At 47.7% G+C, this 20,158-nt stretch overlaps 1 protein-coding gene across 1 annotated transcript in view; it reads right to left on the reverse strand.

Annotated features, from left to right (window-relative positions):
* Positions 1 to 7,557: 7,557 nt before the first annotated feature.
* The window catches only part of LOC134582695 (histone-lysine N-methyltransferase PRDM9-like), a 78,342-nt gene continuing 65,741 nt past the window's right edge, over positions 7,558 to 20,158 (reverse strand). Inside the window, exons 9-10 of the mRNA XM_063439340.1 lie at positions 16,458 to 16,648; positions 7,558 to 8,708 (exon numbers count right to left, since the gene is read on the reverse strand). Of these exons, the coding sequence (XP_063295410.1) occupies positions 7,558 to 8,708; positions 16,458 to 16,648 (1,342 nt within the window). The remainder of the gene's footprint in view (positions 8,709 to 16,457; positions 16,649 to 20,158) is intronic.

Consider the following 20,158-nt stretch of genomic DNA (forward strand, 5'->3'; position numbering starts at 1 on the left):
CTACCTCGGGTACCGCTGGTTGCTGTTGGGAAGGAGGACGGTTGTCGCTTCCCGGGCCTCATTGATGAGTCGTAGGTAATCCCCCTCCAGGTTCCATTCCTCGGCGACCAAATACTGTAGGTCCGCCTCGAGGTCAATAGCGCTAGGGAGACCCAGCATGTCCTCTCGGTCGTAGTACAGGTCCCAAAAACGAGAGTCGGTCACTTTCCCAAAGTCCTCATCGTCAATGTTATCCCAAAATCGGCCAAGGTCAGTGTAATCTCCGCCTTCTGGGAACTCATACTCTGCTATCTCGGGGACACACTGAGCTGCGTACCATTGTATCGCCTGGTATGCGTCGTCTAGCGCCAGTTCTGCATATACTAGAATCTCGAGTCTAGTCACCCACTTTTCTGTGGTCTGTTTTCTCAGGAGGGGCATCCGCTCTGCCATTCTAGCCAGAATTTGCTGCCTTCTGCTGCGGCGCCGATCCCCTCGTGAATACTGTACTTCTTCTAGGGCTTCGTCCCACAATCTGGCTCTGGCCATATCTCTGTACCTCATCATGTCCTCCTCTGGGACTACTCCAGACCCCAGGCGTACGTAACTGTACACTGTATCTTGAAGCTTCTCCTCCATTTTTCCGAATTCCTTCGTAGATAGGGTCGCTGTACGGGTACTAGCGTTGCCCTCAATTTGTACTCCAGGAATTGATGTTGCCTGTAGCTGTCCCTCTGGTTGTAGGAATGATCCCGCCGCTTGCCACCAATTGTAACGGACCGTTTCAGCATAAAAGGGAATAAACTCCGTTTAGGCGATAATCCCCTTTTTGAGAGACAGGCACAGCTACTGCAGAACACCAAACTCCCGAACTGGATACAAGATAACACTCCGAACTGGAACAGCTGAACAAGAAAAGCATACAATCCGCTTACACTCCTGGCAGTCAGCTTACAATCCAATTCCCCCCAAGAACGAGACGACACTTCATTTTGAGGGTTAAACAGGAACTCTGGACTGGCTCATCCAGCCTGGCTTTTATTTCCAACTCACACATACAGGCCACACCCAGGGGGAGGCATTAAAGAACCAATGACATAGATGTTACATCCCACACATCCCCTCCCCTTAGTGTGACACATAATCCCATTATGCATACAGTTTAAAATATACTTTTACACAACTTTCATAACTTTAAAACCATACATCACATTCACATAAAAATACATATCCACAATCAATCCATTCAGGGGAACAACATATTAAAAAATGGCATGAATCCGACTGGGGTTCAAAAGTTACTAAAAGTATCTTTTGTCCCTTACTAGCCGCATGGCAAATCAGTTTAGAAAGGTTTTACATAGGCCTCTATCCTGGAGACAAAGAGGAAAGTAATCCAATTATCCAGGGCTAGAAGCAGACTCCATTAACCACATGGTTACAGAAAGACATAAAACACTTTAAAATACAGAAAGTTACTTTTTATCCATAACACACAGACATTTCACATATCCCCAGATAGCTGGGATCTGAGCGCACAAAACTACCGAATAGCGCGCAGATCCTATTCACACAGTACAATTGCCATGGAGCTAAAGTCTTTCCCATAGTCTTTCATTATATGAATAGGCTCCATGGTATAGCTATCTGGGGTATCACATTCCCATAAAGTCTGGTCCATAGTCCAAAGGCAGCAGGCGGGCAACCAGGCTTCTCCAGTTCACAGTGGCGAAGTTGGTTTCGCCACAGAGAGGTTATACAGAGAAACCATTCCTACTATGGGACAAGAGCCTTGGGTAACAGAAAGGCAGCTGGTGGTACCTCAGAGGTACCGGGACCAGCTGCTGAATGTAGCTCACACCATCCCCATGGCTGGGCACCTAGGGGTGGCGCGGACTAAGTCTCGCTTGTCCCACCATTTTTATTGGCCTGGTATGGGCACAGATGTGGCAAATTATTGCCGTTCCTGCCCTGAGTGTCAGAGGGTGGGAAAGCCTGGGGAAGTGGGTAAGGCCCCCCTAATACCCCTTCCTATAGTTGGGGAACCATTTGAGAGAATAGCTGTGGATATTGTCGGTCCCCTTGCCATTCCCAGTAGTTCGGGCAAGCGATATATATTATCCGTGGTAGATTACGCCACTCGCTACCCAGAGGCAGTAGCCCTATCATCCATCAGGGCTGACAAGGTGGCTGATGCTCTGTTAAGCATATTCTCCCGTGTGGGATTTCCCAGAGAAATGCTAACCGATCAAGGCCCCCAGTTCACCTCTGATCTGATGCAGTCCCTCTGCAAAATTGTGCAGGTAGAACATCTAGTGACCAGCCCCTACCACCCCCAAACAAATGGCTTGTGTGAGAGGTTTAATGGGACCCTCAAGCAGATGCTGAGGACCTTTGTAGAGTCACAGGGGAAGGATTGGGAGCGATACCTGCCACACCTCCTCTTCGCTTACAGGGAGGTGTCACAGGAATCCACAGGCTTTTCCCCATTTGAGCTCCTCTATGGACGTAGAGTGCGCGGCCCCCTAGCTCTGATCCGAGTGGGAAGGAGAGTTGGGGGCCCCAAAGACCTCTATTGTAGATTATGTACTCCGGTTTAGGGACAAAATTCAGACTTTCATGGGGGAGATGTGTGAGAATCTGAGGGCTGCCCAAACCAAGCAGAAGGGGTGGTATGATCGTGATGCCTGAGAAAGAGTGTATGGAGTGGGTCAAAAGGTTCTTGTGCTGATACCCACAAAGCAGAACAAATTGCAGGCAGCATGGGAGGGTCCATTTACTATTCTGCAGCGGATCAATTATGTAAACTATGTGGTATCCCTGGATGAGGGGGGAAGGAGGAAAAAGGTGTATCACGTAAATATGATTAAAGCCTATTATGACAGGGAGACTACGGTGTTAACCGTATGTAGTCTGCCTGGGGACGAGCAAGAACCTGATCCCCTTGTGGATCTACTGGCTGCAACCCGGGATCTAGAGGGCACTGAGGTAGCCCAGGTTAATACCCACCTAACAGGGGGACAGAGGAGTCAGCTATTTGAGGCCCTTAGACCTTACCATAGTTTCTTCACAGGGAAGCCTGGCAGGACACGCCTAGTAACCCATAACGTGGACACTGGGGATCACCATCCCCTCAGACAGGCTGCCTATTGAGTATCCTTAGAAGTGAAGGCAGACATTAGGAGGGAAATAGAGGAAATGCTGGAGCTGGGTGTAATCCGGAAGTCTCACAGCCCCTGGGCCTCCCCAGTGGTGCTGGTCCCCAAGAAGGACAAGGCCCACTAGATTATGTGTGGACTACCGGCGGTTGAACCTGGTAACTGCATTTGATGCATATCCTATGCCACGCATTGATGCACTGCTAGACCAACTAGCTGGAGCTAAGTTCCTTAGCATTATGGATCTAAGCCGAGGGTACTGGCAGATCCCCTTGACCCCTGAAGTGCAAGAGAGATCGGCCTTTATCACTCCCTTTGGGCTATATGAGTTCCAGGTGATGCCCTTTGGGATGAAAAATGCCCCTGCCACCTTCCAACGTCTAGTTAATCACCTGCTAGAGGGACAGGAGGGGCATGCGGTAGCATATCTGGATGATATTGCGGTGTTCAGTGATACTTGGGAGGAACACCTGCTCCATTTAACACAAGTTGTGGACCTCATAGCAGCAGCTGGGCTCACCATAAAACCAGATAAATGCCAACTGGGCATGACAGAGGTTCAGTACCTGGGGCATAGAGTGGGAGGGGGGACGCTTCACCTTGAACCCAGTAAGGTAGAGGCTATAATGGCCTGGCCTTCCCCCCAGACCAAAAAGCAGGTGATGTCATTCCTGGGTACTGCAGGGTACTATAGAAAGTTTGTACCACATTATAGTACCCTGGCCAAACCCCTAACCGATCTCACTAAGAAAGCACTCCCACAAGTGATTAAGTGGACACCTGAGTGTGAAGTGGCCTTCAACTCCTTAAAATAGGCCCTTACTGATTCTCCCATTCTACAGGCCCCTAATTTCCACAGACGGTGCCTCTAATTATGGCCTGGGAGCGGTGCTGAGTCAGGTGGATGAGAAGGGGGATGAGCATCCTATTGTGTATCTCAGCCGGAAGCTGCTACCTAGGGAAGTGGCCTCTGCCACTGTAGAAAAAGAGTGTTTGGCCATAGTTTGGGCCTTGCAAAAACTGCAACAGTACCTGTATGGGCGCCAGTTTACTGTGATTACCGATCACAACCCCCTACATTGGTTACATAGGGTGGCTGGGACAAATGGGAAACTCCTGAGGTGGAGTCTGGTTCTCCAGCAATATGAGTTTACCATACAGCACAAGAAGGGAAGTACACATGGCAATGCTGATGGTTTGTCCTGCCAGGGGGAAGACTCCACCTAATGCGCAAGGTCGAGGCATAGGAGCCTCCTCCCATTGCTTCTCTTATTTGGGGGAGGTGTCACGGCAAGAGTGTATAATTTATTATTACACCCATGGAATATTATGCTTTAATGTAATTTGTGTAGTAAATGGCACAAATTACAGAGATGTTATTGCTGAGGTCAACAGGGGTTACATCTTTTGAAGCTGGGACCCCCACAGAGGTCAGTTGACAGTTGGCTCCCAGACTGGGTGTCGTCTAGTCCTTGGGGAAGGAGGATTATTATTACGCTGCCTGTGTTTTTACCTGTTTTTTTCCTGAGTGAGTAATTAGGACTTCTGTATTTTATCCTTTTTGATTTTATCTGTTGTTGGTGTAAATAACTTGTTTATCATATCTTGTAATATGCACTGTGACTATTCTTTGTTCATAATAAACATTCATTTATTAAGTTCTGCTTTTGTCTGGTTAAGAATCACGTTACCTGAAGAGACTAGTTAGTATTTTTGTAATTCCTTAAATATTGTACTCGTTCAAATACACTTTTGAAAAAATTCCTAATGAGTGCTCAGTTTATTTGGTGTATATATACTCCCGCCAGGTGGGGAAGGGGTTCTGGATCCCCCTCATGGACTCCGGGGGGTCTCATTGTCCTGGCCTTCCCCTCCCTCTTTTGCCCGGGTGGGATCCGCGGGTGGTGTGGGTCCCCCGTCCCCCCCTTCCTGTGGTTCTTCAATATTTGTTGTCCCCCCCTCTTTCTTTATTGCCCCCCCCCTCGCAGGCCTGCTTTTCTCCCCCTAGAGTGGATGTCACTGGGGATGGCCTGGCTGGCGAAGGCCAGAGTCGAAGCGGCGTTCCGCTTGTATTGACGGTTCACCTGGACTGTCATCACCTCCTGGGTGGTGTGTTTGACGGTCGGTATTATGTGGATATGTGCCTCCCGATGGGTTGTTAACCTTGACTCTACAAGCAATGGTATCAGTGACAACTCTCTTCAGCTGTGTCTGGTCAGGTGTCTGGTTCTTGGCCTATAAAAGCCACTTCCTGTCTCTGTATCTTTGCCAGATTATTGTGGTTCCTGTATGCTCTAATCAAGCTTGTTCCTGTTTCTCCTACCTGTTGCTTCTCCTTCCCACTGACCTCGGCTTGCCTCACTACGATTAGCATCTTTCTGTTCCAGTCTCCCATCTCTGCTTAAGACCAGACGGCCACTCAAGGCTCAGGGGCTCAACCACCTGGGTAACGAGTGGCTACCTCTGGCAGAAAACATTGCTGATCTGGCTACTGGACTCCAAAACTTTGTAACATCAATATCATTACAGTATGTATGTATGTATGTCTGTGTGTCTGTCTGTATGCATGTATGTCTGTATGTCTCTGTGTATGTATGCATGCATGTCTGTCTGGGTGGATGCATGTATGTCTGTCTGTATGCATGTGTATGTATGTCTGTGTGTCTGTCTGTCTGTATGTATGCATTTACGTCTTTCTGTCTGGATGCATGCATGTCTGTATGCCATTATATATGTATCTGTATGAATGTATGTCTGCATATCATTATGAATCTATGTCGGTGTCTGTATGTATGCGTCTTTATGTCCTCATGCATGTGTCTGTATGTATGTTAGTATGTGTCTGTCTGTCACTATGTATGCCTATGTGTATGTCTCTGTATGTGTGTGTCAGTATGTATGCCTGTATGCGTGTATGTCTGTTTCAGTATCTGTGTCCTTTTGTATCAGTGTGTGTGTGTGTATTCATGTGGGCGGTATTTGGAGGCGGGCCCCAGACCCCGAGCTCAGTTAGGGGCCCCAATATTTCTGGTGGTGGCCCTGTCCATCCCCATTATCCATCCATCCCTATCCATCCCCATCATCAATATCCATCCAGTCACCCACCCACACTCAGTCACCCACTCACTAAATAAGTTTACTTACAGTTTGAATCCCCCCTCCTCCTCGGTCTCCGGTCTTCAGCTTGTCAGCTCAAGCCCCTCCCACGCAAACAGGATGCTCGTGCACAGTGCCGAATAGAGCTGCCCTGTTGTGCTCTGCTGACAGCAGATCTGAGTGGATGGAGGCATATTATGCCTCCATCAACTCGGAAGTCCCTCTAGTGGCAGCCTGAGTGACTGCAACTGGAGGCGTCCCTAGCTTTGAATGTAAACACTGTATTTTCTCAGAAAATAGTGTTTGCATGAAAAAGGCTGCAGGGAGCTATAGTTCTCATCTGAACAACCTCATTAAGCTGAAGTTGTTCAGGTGACTATAGTGTCCCTTGCTGGTGGGGAGCATTATGGTTGGGCCCCACCGAGCTACAAGCCTGCTGGCGGGGTGCCAAAAAGGCAAGAGGAGTTTATTATGCCGAGGGGGGAGCTGAGAGCCTTTGAGAAGAAGGAATGAGATTGGCAAGGACGTGTTGGACAAGTACTGTATGACATCATGCAGGTGCTTACATGTTATTTATTTATGAGAATATTATGTAAAGTTACACATTGAAGGAATCATGCAGTATCTGTGTTTTAATAAATGCTGTGGCCTGTTATTTCCAAGATTCAGTGTCTGTCTTTATTAGGGGGGAAGCTATGGTTTGGTAAAAGGTCACCCCATCCAATGCCCACTACGTACATACGTGTGTGTGTGTGTATATATATATATATATAAAAAAAAACACTTTACGGCAGATTTACCGCTTTTATTTTGTTTCATTCCGTTAAACCATTTTGTTTTTCAGTGTAATTTACAAAACTGAAATGAATAAGATTCAACACGTTTCAATATGTCTAATAAATTATAACAAAATACATAATAAACTATTTTTTAAGTTATAAACATGGAGTATATTGCATTCAGAAAGCACAACCAATCTAGGAATACATTTTGGAATATGGCCATTGAACATACACCCTATTCTGTTCTGTAAGGACAGAAACAAAAATTGGAAATGAATAAAAATAAATTTTTGAGCTGCAGCTCTGTAAATGAGAAGTACATCTGACATTTTTGTGTAAAACATTTCAATATATGTATAACTGTTGAGGCCTAAAATGTGTATGACATAGTTATATTGAGATTATAAATAGATGATCATTTAATTTATTGTTAAAATAGGATTTGAAGAGAAAACCTTAGTAAATAGTGATAACTTTGTCATAGCATTAAATGTACTCCCGTTGATATTGTATTTTAGTTTCTAACTGTTCTCTGATTACGTTTAGTGTCTCCATTCAGTGTGAAACTCCCTTGTGTGCTTTCTCCCATGACATTTTAAACTTGCTGCATGTGTGAAACGTTTCCCACATTCCTGACATACATAGGGTCTTTCCCCGGTATGTAATCTCTGATGGATTTCTAGGCTTCCCGCCTGTGTGAAACGTTTCCCACATTCCTGACATACATAGGGTCTTTCCCCTGTATGTGATCTCTGATGTGTTTTTAGGTCTCCCGCCTGTGTGAAACGTTTCCCACATTCCTGACATACATAGGGTCTTTCCCCGGTATGTGATCTCTGATGTGTTTTTAGGTGTCCTGCCTGTGTGAAACGTTTCCCACATTCCTGACATACATAGGGTCTTTCCCCTGTATGTGATCTCTGATGTGTTTTTAGGTGTCCTGCCAGTGTGAAACGTTTCCCACATTCCTGACATACATAGGGTCTTTCCCCTGTATGTAATCTCTGATGGATTTCTAGGCTTCCCGCCTGTGTGAAACGTTTCCCACATTCCTGACATACATAGGGTCTTTCCCCGGTATGTAATCTCTGATGTGTTTTTAGGTTTACCGCCTGTGTGAAACGTTTCCCACATTCCTGACATACATAGGGTCTTTCCCCTGTATGTGATCTCTGATGTGTTTTTAGGTTTCCCGCCCGTGTGAAACGTTTCCCACATTCCTGACATACATAGGGTCTTTCCCCTGTATGTGATCTCTGATGGATTTCTAGGCTTCCCGCCCGTGTGAAATGTTTCCCACATTCCTGACATACATAGGGTCTTTCCCCCCCGGTATGTAATCTCTGATGGATTTCTAGGTTTTCCATCTGTGTGAAATGTTTCCCACTTTCCTGACATACATAGGATCTCTTCCCTCTAGGAGTTTCTTTACATTTTAACCCAAACTCCTTCAGACTTATTTCACATTGAAAAACAGTTTTTTCATTATACGTGCTATTTAATTGACTGGCAGGTGAAATTCCATTCAGATCAAAATGAGCATTGTTTGAAGAATTATCTAAACTGGACATTTCTTCTGTTTGCTTTCTTTTAGAATTGAAATGTTTTAGTTTCATGTGTTTTAAGAGATACTCCTGATTGCTGAACGCAGTATTACAGTATTGACATGGGTGGATCACATGCATTCTTTGTGCTGAGGAAGAAAAAAAACAAAAACAGAATTAGCATTTACAAGGACGGTGCCACTTATCTACCAAGCTTTGCCATCTTCTCTAGGGACACACAGTACAAGCTTGTGCAAATGTTAGCACCAGGAGATGACTTCCAAGTAATGGAAACATACATTATTTAACAAGATTTCACAGTGAAGTCACTCTCCTTCCAGAGAATAAAAGATAATGTATGCCTGGCTTGTAAATAATGCTGATCTGATATCGGTGCACTAGTATCAATGACCTAACATCAGTTTGCAGATAATAACAGTCTTACATTTACGCACAAGGAAGAAATATTACAGCATTGGCTCTAGTTATGTATGATTGAGGGATGTTCTAAGTATTATTATGAAAACCCGGAGTAAAAGTAACTCCTGAGATTTGGAGCCAGACTTCCTCCATTCAGTGGATAGCGTTGGTTAGAGTTAGACTGAACTGAACAGCAAAGCTGGGTAGTTTTACCATTCCCCATCTTACATCCACCGCGCTGGAATGCAAGGCTGACACCAAATAGCAGCAATATTCCGAAAATCATTGTGGAGTCATTTCCTGCACCTACTAACAAATCTGGGAAGTCAGACTTCTTATAAATACATTTCAGACAAACATATTAACACATAAGGATATAGACACTCTGTTCATACGCTGTTGTTTAGTAATACCTAAAAAAAAAAAAAATTAAAACTTACACAAGTTTATTTATTTCTTCATTTATTTAGCCATCCTTTTCAGGAATATTTGGGGTTGAAAAGTTTTAGTGGTTATACGGTGGTGGAGCAGAACATTATTTAACCCCTTAAGGACCAAACTTCTGGAATAAAAGGGAATCATGACATGTCACACATGTCATGTGGGGAACCTACAGGTGCTGAATCTAAGGACTGCAAGTGGGCAGGCAGTCTGAACAGCAGCACTGATATGGTTAAATGAATGTTATATGCAGGTAGTTGGAAGTAAAAGTATAGACAGGAGTATTAGATGGCAATGACAAATAACTGGTGACAGGTAACATATGATCAAAAACAGACAGAGGCCCGGATTCAAGAAAATAAGGGAGTCACAAATATACAGGAAGATCCAAATAACAAGGAACTACAAAATCAAGTCAGGAACACAATAAACAGCAGAATAAATTAATAAACTTCATACCCACACATGGGGTGTAGCAGATATTTATAGGGAAACAGAACACGTGAAGACTATCACAGTACTTGCAAAAGGGGGTTATGAGACAAATATGGGGACATAACAGGACACATGGGTGGTAAGAGACGGAATGGATAAAAGACACAAGATGGTAAGGAGGTTCCCAAACTTTTTAGGTTCAAGGCGACCATAATATTTCAATATTTTTCCAAGGCGCCCCATGTCAAAAATATTTCTAGGTTGTATATATGTACAGCGCGGAGACATATACTGGGCCCCTGTTCAGCAGAAATATTTCTCTGCCAAGGGCAGATCCAGAACCTAATCTCGGGAGGAGCACTGGTACATTATTTAAAGAAACAATCCAGGTACAATAACCACTACATAACCCTGTAGTGGTTATGGTGCCAGGAGTGCTGTGGTGCCCTCCCAGGGTAAGTAGTCAAACTGTTTAAGAACAGTTTGACAAATTACCTGGGGTCTGCCGGGATATAGTAGGGGATAGGGGCAGTAGTGTGTGAGAGGGGTGCAATGTATATCTGTGTGTGTGTGGGGTTAAGTGTTTGTGTGAGGGGTGCATTGTGTGTTCGAAGGGTGCAGTGTGTGCATGAGGGTACTGTGGCGAAAGTAACCTCTCCACTGGTTATTGGAGGGACCCATTTGCCAGCCTCCTACCCTGCAACTTTGGCCCCTGTGGTAAACATTGGTTAAAACCACTGTTTGTGCCTTTTTGAACTTGTAACAGTAACACTGCGAACTCTAGAAGCGGTTTGAAGCGGCACTTAGAACTCCCGACCAGCCGAAGCGACACTTCGAACACGTGACGGCAAACATCTTAAAGGACCACTATAGTGGTAGGAAAACATACTGTAGCTCTCACGGGTCCTCTCTCACTCTCCTGCTGGCTGCCAGCATTACAGTGCTAGTGGACTGGTGAGGGAGATCTCTGATCTTCCCTTCGGTCCTGCAGAGCTGGCAGGGGAGAGTGAAGAACAGTTCCCGATGCTATCATAGTGCCCAGGGGTGCCGCGGCACACAGTTTGGGAACCGATGGGTTAGACACCCAGAGGGTCAGAAAATGCACACAAGGATGATTAGTATCACACAAAAATATATCTGCATAGAGTTATTAATTAAAGGAACACTCCAAGAACCATACCACTTCACTTTGCTCGTTTTCAAACAGTTTGATTTCTTACATGGGGTCTGCTCTTCGTCTCCATTACACCAGCAGGAGAATAGAAGGGGCTTTGGCAGGAATGTCCATTAGCCCTCCTTGGTTAGGGCTAGCTTGGCAGGGCTAGCTCATTGGCTGAAAGTGTTTGTTGTAGTGGTTATCGTGTTTGGCGTATTCCTTTAAAAAATAAACTAGAAGTAGAGAAATTAAGTTGTAGTGTAAAGGTTTTATGTTTAATTCTGGCGTAGGATTCGGGTTTATTTTTTTTCCTCCTCATTCATGTGAAGATCAGATCAGATACTTGTTAGTTCAATCAGTGTGTTTCGAAGTTTTCTCTGTTATTCTTAATTTTCCAAAAGTGTATTATAACTACAAAATGTATATTCCAATGTCAAATTTTCATATTCTTTTCATATATTTAAATACCCTTTTTCAAATATGCAAACATTTCATTAAAGGAATATTATAGGCACCAAAACCACTTTAGCTTAACCCCTTATGGACGGAGTCAATTGTACAAGTTCTGATCAAAACAAACCCTAGAATTTGAGCTATACGATGTTCAACCATAATTTACCTCTTTCATATTAAGTGCATCACACGTTCATGTTTTATAGTGTTTTGGAAAGTTACAAGCTCAAATAAAGAGCTTGCCAATTTCAGTTTTTACACTGAAATTTGCCAGTGTTCAAATGTATTAGGCCCAGTCTTTTTTAGTAGCCACTTAGTTACAAACCCTGGCCAAAGTTAGGGTTTACATTAGTTTTTTTGAATTTTTAACACAAAAACTACACTTTAACAGATAATATCATTGTCATTGCATTCCTATACACACACAGAAACACAACATGCTTCCCTTACACACAGAGAAACACACAAAGCATCCATTACACACACAAAATTCAACCCTTACACAAAGACAATGCATCCCTTACACACACTGCTTCTCTTACAGACACACAAAAACACAATGCATCTCTTACACACACTGCTTCTCTTACAGACACACAAAAACACAATGCAATCCGGGTGGCGCGGCAACAGGGAGCGGACTGGCGGTCGATCGGCGCGGGCCAGGAGGCAATCCAGGAGACCGCATGGCAGCAGGAGCAGGCCGTGGCAGGCCCGGGCAGCTGCCCTGGACAGGTGCGGCTCGGCTCCCAGGTCGGACAGGCCGCGCCTGGAGCGGGGGCCGCAATGTTGGACAGGCGACCCCCTGAAGTGAACGGCAGGAAGGGGTCGCGGCCCGGGAGGTTGCTCCCTCCACCCGAGATTGTGGGTGCCGGTGCCGATGACACGTGGCAGGCGCCAGGCACAACAGGCAAGTGCAGGGGGTTCGGGCTGGGGCCCCCTTGGAAAGCAAGGCGGTGGGGGAGCGCAGCCGGGAACTAGCGGCCAAGGGGTTATGGTTGGGAGCGAGCGAGCGAGTTTCCCCTGGGCCACAGGTAGAGAGGGGGGGGCTGGAGGTAGCTCAGGGAGGGATGAGTTCTTGGAGCAAGGGGGTTGGCTATTCCGGGTGGGGCACGGGGGTACAATGGGAGTCCTTTGGCCTGGCCGATAAGGTGGGGGGGGGGCTGTCATGGGTATTAAGGGTAGGCCCCCACGCCACCAGCAGTCAGGGGTACACAGGGACGGCGGGGCAATTGAGAGGGCAGTATCAGAGAGACAGGTGGGTCAGGATTATCGCGCGGCTGGGCTCAGGGTTGATATGGGAGGGAAGCACGGGATCAGTACACCCTACCCAGGACTACTACTCCTCGTTTCAGATCTCGGAGCAGCTCTACCTCAGCATTTTCAAGGCACCGGGTTTGGCTGCCCGGTTGGCAGGCACTCGACGGATGTTGCTCATCCTGGACACGTGGCAGTCAGCAATGCATCCCCGGGCACTTCAAGAGCTTGGCCGGTTAGTCCAGCGAATCACTACAATTCAGCACATTAGTACACACACTGCAATCACTACTCCACTCACTGGGGGCGGGGGGTGGTACAGGGGGTAACGTAGGTCGTGGGGCTGGGGTCGCGGGGTCTAGTGAGGGGATTTCTGTGGTGACGGGTTCAAGCGGGGATGCTGGGGCGTCGGTCGGTGCTGCAGACGCAGGGAGCGAATGGGCGGAGCTGACTGGGGGAGTTCTGGACGTAGCGAGGCAGCATGCATACGTATCGTTTGCGGGTCCGCTGGGGGTTCACCTCAAACAGGAGGTGAAGGACAAGATTTGGAAAGGGGAGTTCTGCGAGATCTTTTCCCTTACCCCTTGGAGGACTTCATTGACCTCAAGGAGGAAGATAAGATGAGAAAAAAGAGGAGGAGGAGAAGCGGTATCGGTAAGTCCTTCGGTAACTGGCTAAGGGCGTTCTGCGTTCTGGCCAGCGTACTGGGCGAGAAATCTCCGGGTTCATGCTCATCCCTGTTCTGTTACTTGGACGAAATTTGGGAAGCGTACCGCACCTATGGCGGACTGGCCTGGTGGAGGTACGACGAGCAGTTCCGGCAACAGCTGGCAGCCAATCCGGGCATGAGGTGGGATCAAATGGACCTACCTCTCTGGATGAAGCTAATGATGGCGCAGAAGGCGCAGCCCGTTCAGCACACGGCCGGCGCAAAGGGGCAGTCCACCTTGTCGGCCGCCTTTCGAAAGGGCTTATGCTTGCTTTTCAATGAAGGCCAATGCAAGTGGGGGACATCATGTCGCTTTAAGCACTGGTGCTCAGGCTGTGGGGGCACCCACAGGCTCAATCGTTGTTTCAAGAAGATAAAGACGGGGGTGCTAGAGTCTCTACCACGGCCGGGGGAGGGGGGCTTCCCCTGCACCGTGGATTAACTCCGGTGAGGCTAGATGCGATGGAGCCTTGGCTAAGCCGCTACGGTAATAGGGCGGATGCCGAAGTACTCAGGGCTGGTTTCGGGCAAGGTTTTTTTATTCCCTTCCAGGATAGGGGTGGGACGCGGGGGCTGCGCAACCTGAAATCGGTGGCGGAGTTCCTGGGAGTTGTGCGGGAGAAACTTGGCAAGGAAGTGCTGTTGGGCAGGATGGCGGGCACGTTCCTGGTACCACCGTTGGAGGGCCTACGGGTTTCCCCTCTCGGGTGGTCCCCAAGAAGGAACCGGGAAAGTTTTGGCTCATTTACCACCTCTCCTACCCGAAAGGAGCGTCGGTGAATGATGATAGTGACAAGGAATTGTGCTCGGTCTCTTATGCATCATTCGATCGGGCGGTCGAGCTGGTAAAAAGGGCCAGGTGTGGGGCGTTGATGGCTAAAGTCGATATCGAGGCCGCATTTAGGCTGCTTCCGGTTCACCCGGCATGTCATCACCTGCTGGGGTGCTTCTTTGAGGGGGGATACTTTGTGGACTTATGCCTCCCGATGGGCTGTTCCATTTCGTGCACCTACTTTGAGAAATTCAGTTCTTTTCTCGAGTGGGTGGTGCGGGTTGAGGCGGGGAACGTAGCAGTGGTGTACTACCTAGATTACTCCCTCTGTGTGGGGCCAGCTGACTCCCCCGCATGCCTGCACCTGCTGAGAACCATCGAATGGGAGGCGGGCCAATTTGACAGAGGACCCGACAGAATGCCTTAGTTTCCTGGGACTGGAAATAGATTCAGTACTCTGTAAATGTCGGCTGCTGCTAGTGAAGCTGGAGGGGCTACGAGGTGTAGTGGCCGCGGTGGCGCATGAACGCAAAATGACGCTTCGGCAATTGCAATCGCTGATTGGGATGCTGAATTTGCCTGCAGAGTTGTCCCAATGGGATGGGTTTTCAGCCGCAGTCTGTCGGCTGCTACGGCGGGGGTGCGGTCCCCACACCATTTCATCCGGGTGTCGTTGGCCATGCGGGCCGACTTGGAAGTATGGGATACAGTCCTATGGGATTTTAATGGGACGGTGTTCTTCCAGCAGGAGGGCGTGTCAGCAGACGAGTTGGAGCTGTTCACCGATGCATCGGGGCCCTACTTCGGCGTGAGATGGTGTGTGGAAAGGTGGCCGGAGGCGTGGGGGCACAGCCCCCTCATGCATAACCTGGCTTTCCTGGAATTGTTCCGTTGGTGGTTGCGATGGCCCTGTGTGGTAATGGGCTGCGGGACCGGACGGTGGTCTTTTTCTCGGACATGTCCGTGGTGCATGCAGTCAATAATCAGTCGGCAGCATCGAAGTCGGTGGTTAGGCTGCTGCGGCACTTTGTTTTCCTGTGCATGTCCCTTAATATAGTCTTTCACGAGCGCCATGTGCCCGGGTACTTGAACGAAGTGGCTGACGCTTTATCTCGTTTTCAGTGGTCCCGATTTTGGACGGTGGCTCTGGAGGCGCAGGACGTGGGTCAGACATGGCCGGATGAGATGTGGCAGCTAGGAGCGTCCTGCTTGGGGGACTTGTGAAGGCCTCGCTGGTGCCGGCCACTTGGGGCGCATACAGTAAGGTCTGGAGCTCCTGGGAACGTTCTTGGGGAGGGCTGGACCGAATGTTAGTGAGGGAATCGCTTCTTGACGCTTTTCTGTGGTTGACCTTTCAATTGCTGGCAGGGGGTGCATCTCCGGCGGTGGTTGACAGGACCATGGCGGCAATGGCTTTCTGGTTCAAGCAACACAGGAAGGAGGATCTTACTACGGCCTTCGTTATCAGGCAAGCGCTTAAGGGGTATCGGAGAGGTCGTAGAACTCCTGACTCTAGGCGCCCGGTGTCGGTACGGGTGTTGGGGGATCTGATCCGAGTGTTGCCGGAAATTTGTTTCGACGGGTTTGAGGTGTCTCTGTTCCAGGCAGCGCTTCTTATGGCCTTTTCTGATTGGGGAATTGGTGAGTGCCACGCGGGCGGCACCTGGGGGTTGCAGGTTTCGCATTCTGGAAGAGAGGTTGGTGGTACACCTGGCCAGGTCCAAGACGGACGTGAAGGTAGTGGGCTGGGATGTGACCCTGCCGGGCTCCGCATTGTGCCCGGTGGCCGCGGTGACACAGTACTTGGCTAGGAGGCCGGCAGTTGGGGGGTCTTTATTGGTACATGCGGACGGCTCTTCCTTCTCTCGGTTTCATTTCACCTAGGTTTTTAGGTCAGGCCTGGGGAAGATGGGGTTACATGCAAATAGATTCAGGACACATTCCTTCCGCATTGGGGCGGCCACGGAGGCCACGCGTCTGGGTCTGGTTAGTAAACCAGAGTTAGTAAAGCTGATTGGGAGATGGGAGTTGGTTCGGTTCCGCTCATATGTGCGTTTGGGCTTATTGCTCCCACTGCATCCCCATACACACACTGTCCCACATGCACTGCCTCCCGTACACACACACACCTGTAGTGGTTATGTGCCTAAATTGTTTCTTTAAATAATCTCTGCCCCTCCCAAGATAAGACTCTGGATCCACCAGTGGTGAAGAGTGTGTGTGCGTGCGTGCGTCTCAATAATATGTCACATTACCTGGAGCTGACGTATTTTCATCCCAGGATGTTCCCCACTTAATACCAAGTTCTTTTCCATATTCTTCCCCGTACCAGACAAGGAGTTCGGTGTACGGGAGGATATCTTTGCAGGCACGATAGTATATTTTCTGGTGATATTGTAAAGCCACAGTATTTTGTTCTTCCTCGTGTCTGGCACAATTTACATACCTACAATTATATCTTAGGTTAAGATACTTATAACTATAAATTAATTATACTATTTGCTTATCTTAGTTCAATAGTTAGTTCACCCACACAATCTGCTTTGCATTAATAGAGAAACCTTGAGATCCAACTCCAAAAGAAAATATGGATTCCCTAATTCATTATAAAAATTTTAAGCATCTAAAAAGTGTGAAAACTAGGCATGTGCATGGGGCAAATTTTCGGTTCGGTTCGGCATTCCGAAATTCAGAATTTTCGCAATTCGGGACTTTGGCAATTCAGCACTTCAAGACTTCGGAACTTCGGCACTTCGGAAATTCGGCTTTTCGGCACCTCGGGACTTCTCTTGCAGCCGCTTGGTAGATAACTCCCTAATTCCTACGGTATTAGGGAGTTATCTACCAAAAGGCAGAAAGACCTAAATTGGTCTTTCAGCCAAATTTACTAATACTAAGTAAAAATTACTTAGCATTAGTAAATTTTGCCCCTACTCGCTATACCGCGAGTAGGGGCATGTCTAGTAAACAGTGAGCAGCCTGTGACAGCTCACTGTTTAAAAATAAAATAAAAAATAGTGCCCCCCCTGGCCCCCACCCCTGAGCGGCGGGTGGGGGTCCTAAAGTAAAATGATGGGGGGGACCTATTGTCAGGGGTAGGGGCCCTAAATACTAATAAGGGGGGGACCTAATGTCCTCCCCCATGGCCCCCACCCCTAAGTGGTGGGTGGGGGCCCTAAAAGAGAATAAGGAGGGGGACCTAATGTCCTAACCCTGGCCCCCACCCCTGAGCGGTGGGTGGGGGCCCTAAACTAGAATAGGGGGGACCTTATGTCCTCCTCCCGGCCCCAACCCCTGAGCGTTGGGTGGGGGCCCTAAACAAGAATAAGGGGGGGACCTAGTGTCCTCCCCCCTGGCCCCCACCCCTTAGCAGCGGGTGGGGGCCCTAAATACTAATAAGGGGGGACCTAAGGTCCTCCCCCCTGGCCCGCACCCCTGAGCGGCGGGTGGGCGCCCTAAATACTAATAAGGGGGGGACCTAATGTCCTCCCCCTGGCCCCCAACCCTCAGCGGCGGGTGGGGGCCCTAAATACTAAAAAGGGGGGGACCTAAGGTCCTCCCCCCTGGCCCCTACCCCTGAGCGGCGGGCGGGGGCCCTAAAAAAAATGTCCCCCCAGGTGACTAGGGGTCCCCAAACCCCTAGTCACCCCTCCCCCCCAATAAAAATGATAGGTTATTTTTTTTTTTACAGTGAGCAGCCTCAGGCTGCTCGCTGTTTAATAGACATGCCCAATGACCAATTTAGGTCTTTCAGCCTTTTAGTAGATAGCTCCCTAATACCGTGGGAATTAGGGAGTTATCTACTTATTCATTCCTGTCATTACATTGACTGGCCAAGTAACTTACATTTTATATGAATGTATGTTACTTGATTGTTGTAAGTGTTGCAAATGCTTACAGCTGAATCCTGGCTATGTTTGTATACTTTTTATTTAAAATTGTTTACAATGTAACATTCTTCTTCTTTCACTGGGTAAGTATATTAGTACTTAGGCAATACTGTTCTTCGGAACTTCGGTACTTTGACACTTCGGGACCTCGGCAATTCGGCACTTCGGACATTCGGAAGTACCCGAATGTCCAAATTGTCCGAAATTCGGCCGAATTCTTATTCGGACCGAAATGAATTGCACATGTCTAGTGAAAACCTGGTAAAACAATAAAATTGCAGATGGTTCTCATACACTGTCCATATCTGTTTTACTATGTCAGGTCATAAAACTGGAATAGCTTAGTAAATCCTGCCACCCATGAATGGTTAACACTGTATAAAGGGAATCAGAGATACACATGTTAACCCTTTTTAAATAGGTGACCCTGAAAAACTAAAAATGAAGAATTGAAAAAAGAAATCGGTGACCCTAGTACCCTCTCTGCTCCTATGGTTATTAGAACTAAAGGGTCCCCAACCACATTTTAATCTATTACCCTCCACTCCACCACCTAGGGGTGGAGGAATGATCCATTTGCAAGGCCCAAGTTTAAATATTTAACTTCAACCTGCCATACACAGGAGAAGGAAGAGTTGTAGTCCATTCAGCAAGCCCACATCCCATTACTTCTATACCTTGCAAACATGGAAGGAAGAGGGAAGCACATTCTTCGGGCTTTCCCTGGTTAATAGTGGAGTGAATGGGTCTTCATGCTTTGTGGTTTTATTCTATATATCTCTCATTGTGAGAAAGCCTATAAGATCTTTCTGTTATATGATGTTTATTTTTTTACCTTTTAGCACCCAGCAGAACACAACACATTGGGTTGCGCTCTACTCTCACGCTAGATGTTAATTGCACAAAGGCACACATTCTCAGACAGGCTGCGCACGAGGCATGTAAGATATCAAATATCTAGTGGGATCTTACACCAAAAACAGACAAACTGCAAACCTAGTAGTAGATATAGAATGGTGTTACTTTGGTTTACCATGGTTTGGTTTTGTTCTTTTTTTTGGCAATAAAAATAGCTGACCCTAGTTAATCGACTCCTTAATCCTGACTAGGGGCCAAGTACCCGTGAACCTTACATGGAATTTATACATTACCAGGAACCTCATAGGCTGCCCATAAACTGGCTAAACCTACACATTTACATTAATCTACCGGGTGAATCGAATGTCAGGAATCTAATTGTCAGGAATCTAATTCAGCAGACAAGGGGTTAAAATCAGTTTAGGCGATATGCCCCTTTCTGAGAGACAGGCACAGCTACTGCAGAACACCAAACTCCCGAACTGGATACAAAATAGCACTCCAAACTGGAACCTCACGAATAGCTGCTAGCAGACGAACAGGAAAAGCTCCCAAGCGGCTTACACTCCTGGCAGTCAGTCCCTATCAGCATACAGTGAATCCCCCCAAGGACGAGACAAGGCTCCGTGTGTCAGGATCGGGACAGGGATCCAACACGCAGAGTACAAACAGGTACAGGGTACGTATACCGGACCTTAGAATGGCCGGACTAACGTAAGTAGTAGTAAAGAATGGTCTAGAGACAAGCCGAGGTCGAGGGAACGAGAGAGCAGGTAAACGAGAGACAAGCCGAGTCAAAGGGTAATAGAGGTAAACGAGGTAGAACAGACAAGCCGGGTCAAAACCAAAGAAACTAACAGAAAACAAGAGCACTGAGTGACTAGACAAGCTAGAACCACGACAGGGCAATGAACAAACGTAGAAAGCCCTCTTTTATACCCTGATTCTAAACAGGTAATCACGCCCCCGACGAATCCTCATTCGTGCTTGGGGCTTGATTGACAGATCGGGTTGGGTTGTCGTCATGACGTCGGCTACTGAACGCCGCGTCATAAAAGGAAGTGGATCCCTCGCGGCCGGCGTGTAAACGACCGAGGGAACCGCGAGGAACGAGTGATTCAACCCTTTTGCGAGGAAGAACGTCCAAGTGTCTCACCTCCACAGAGGTAGAGACGGCAGGTACCCTGACAGTACCCCCCCCCTCAGAA

This window comes from Pelobates fuscus, chromosome 13, assembly GCF_036172605.1.
Source record: "Pelobates fuscus isolate aPelFus1 chromosome 13, aPelFus1.pri, whole genome shotgun sequence".
Lineage (NCBI taxonomy): Eukaryota > Metazoa > Chordata > Amphibia > Anura > Pelobatidae > Pelobates > Pelobates fuscus.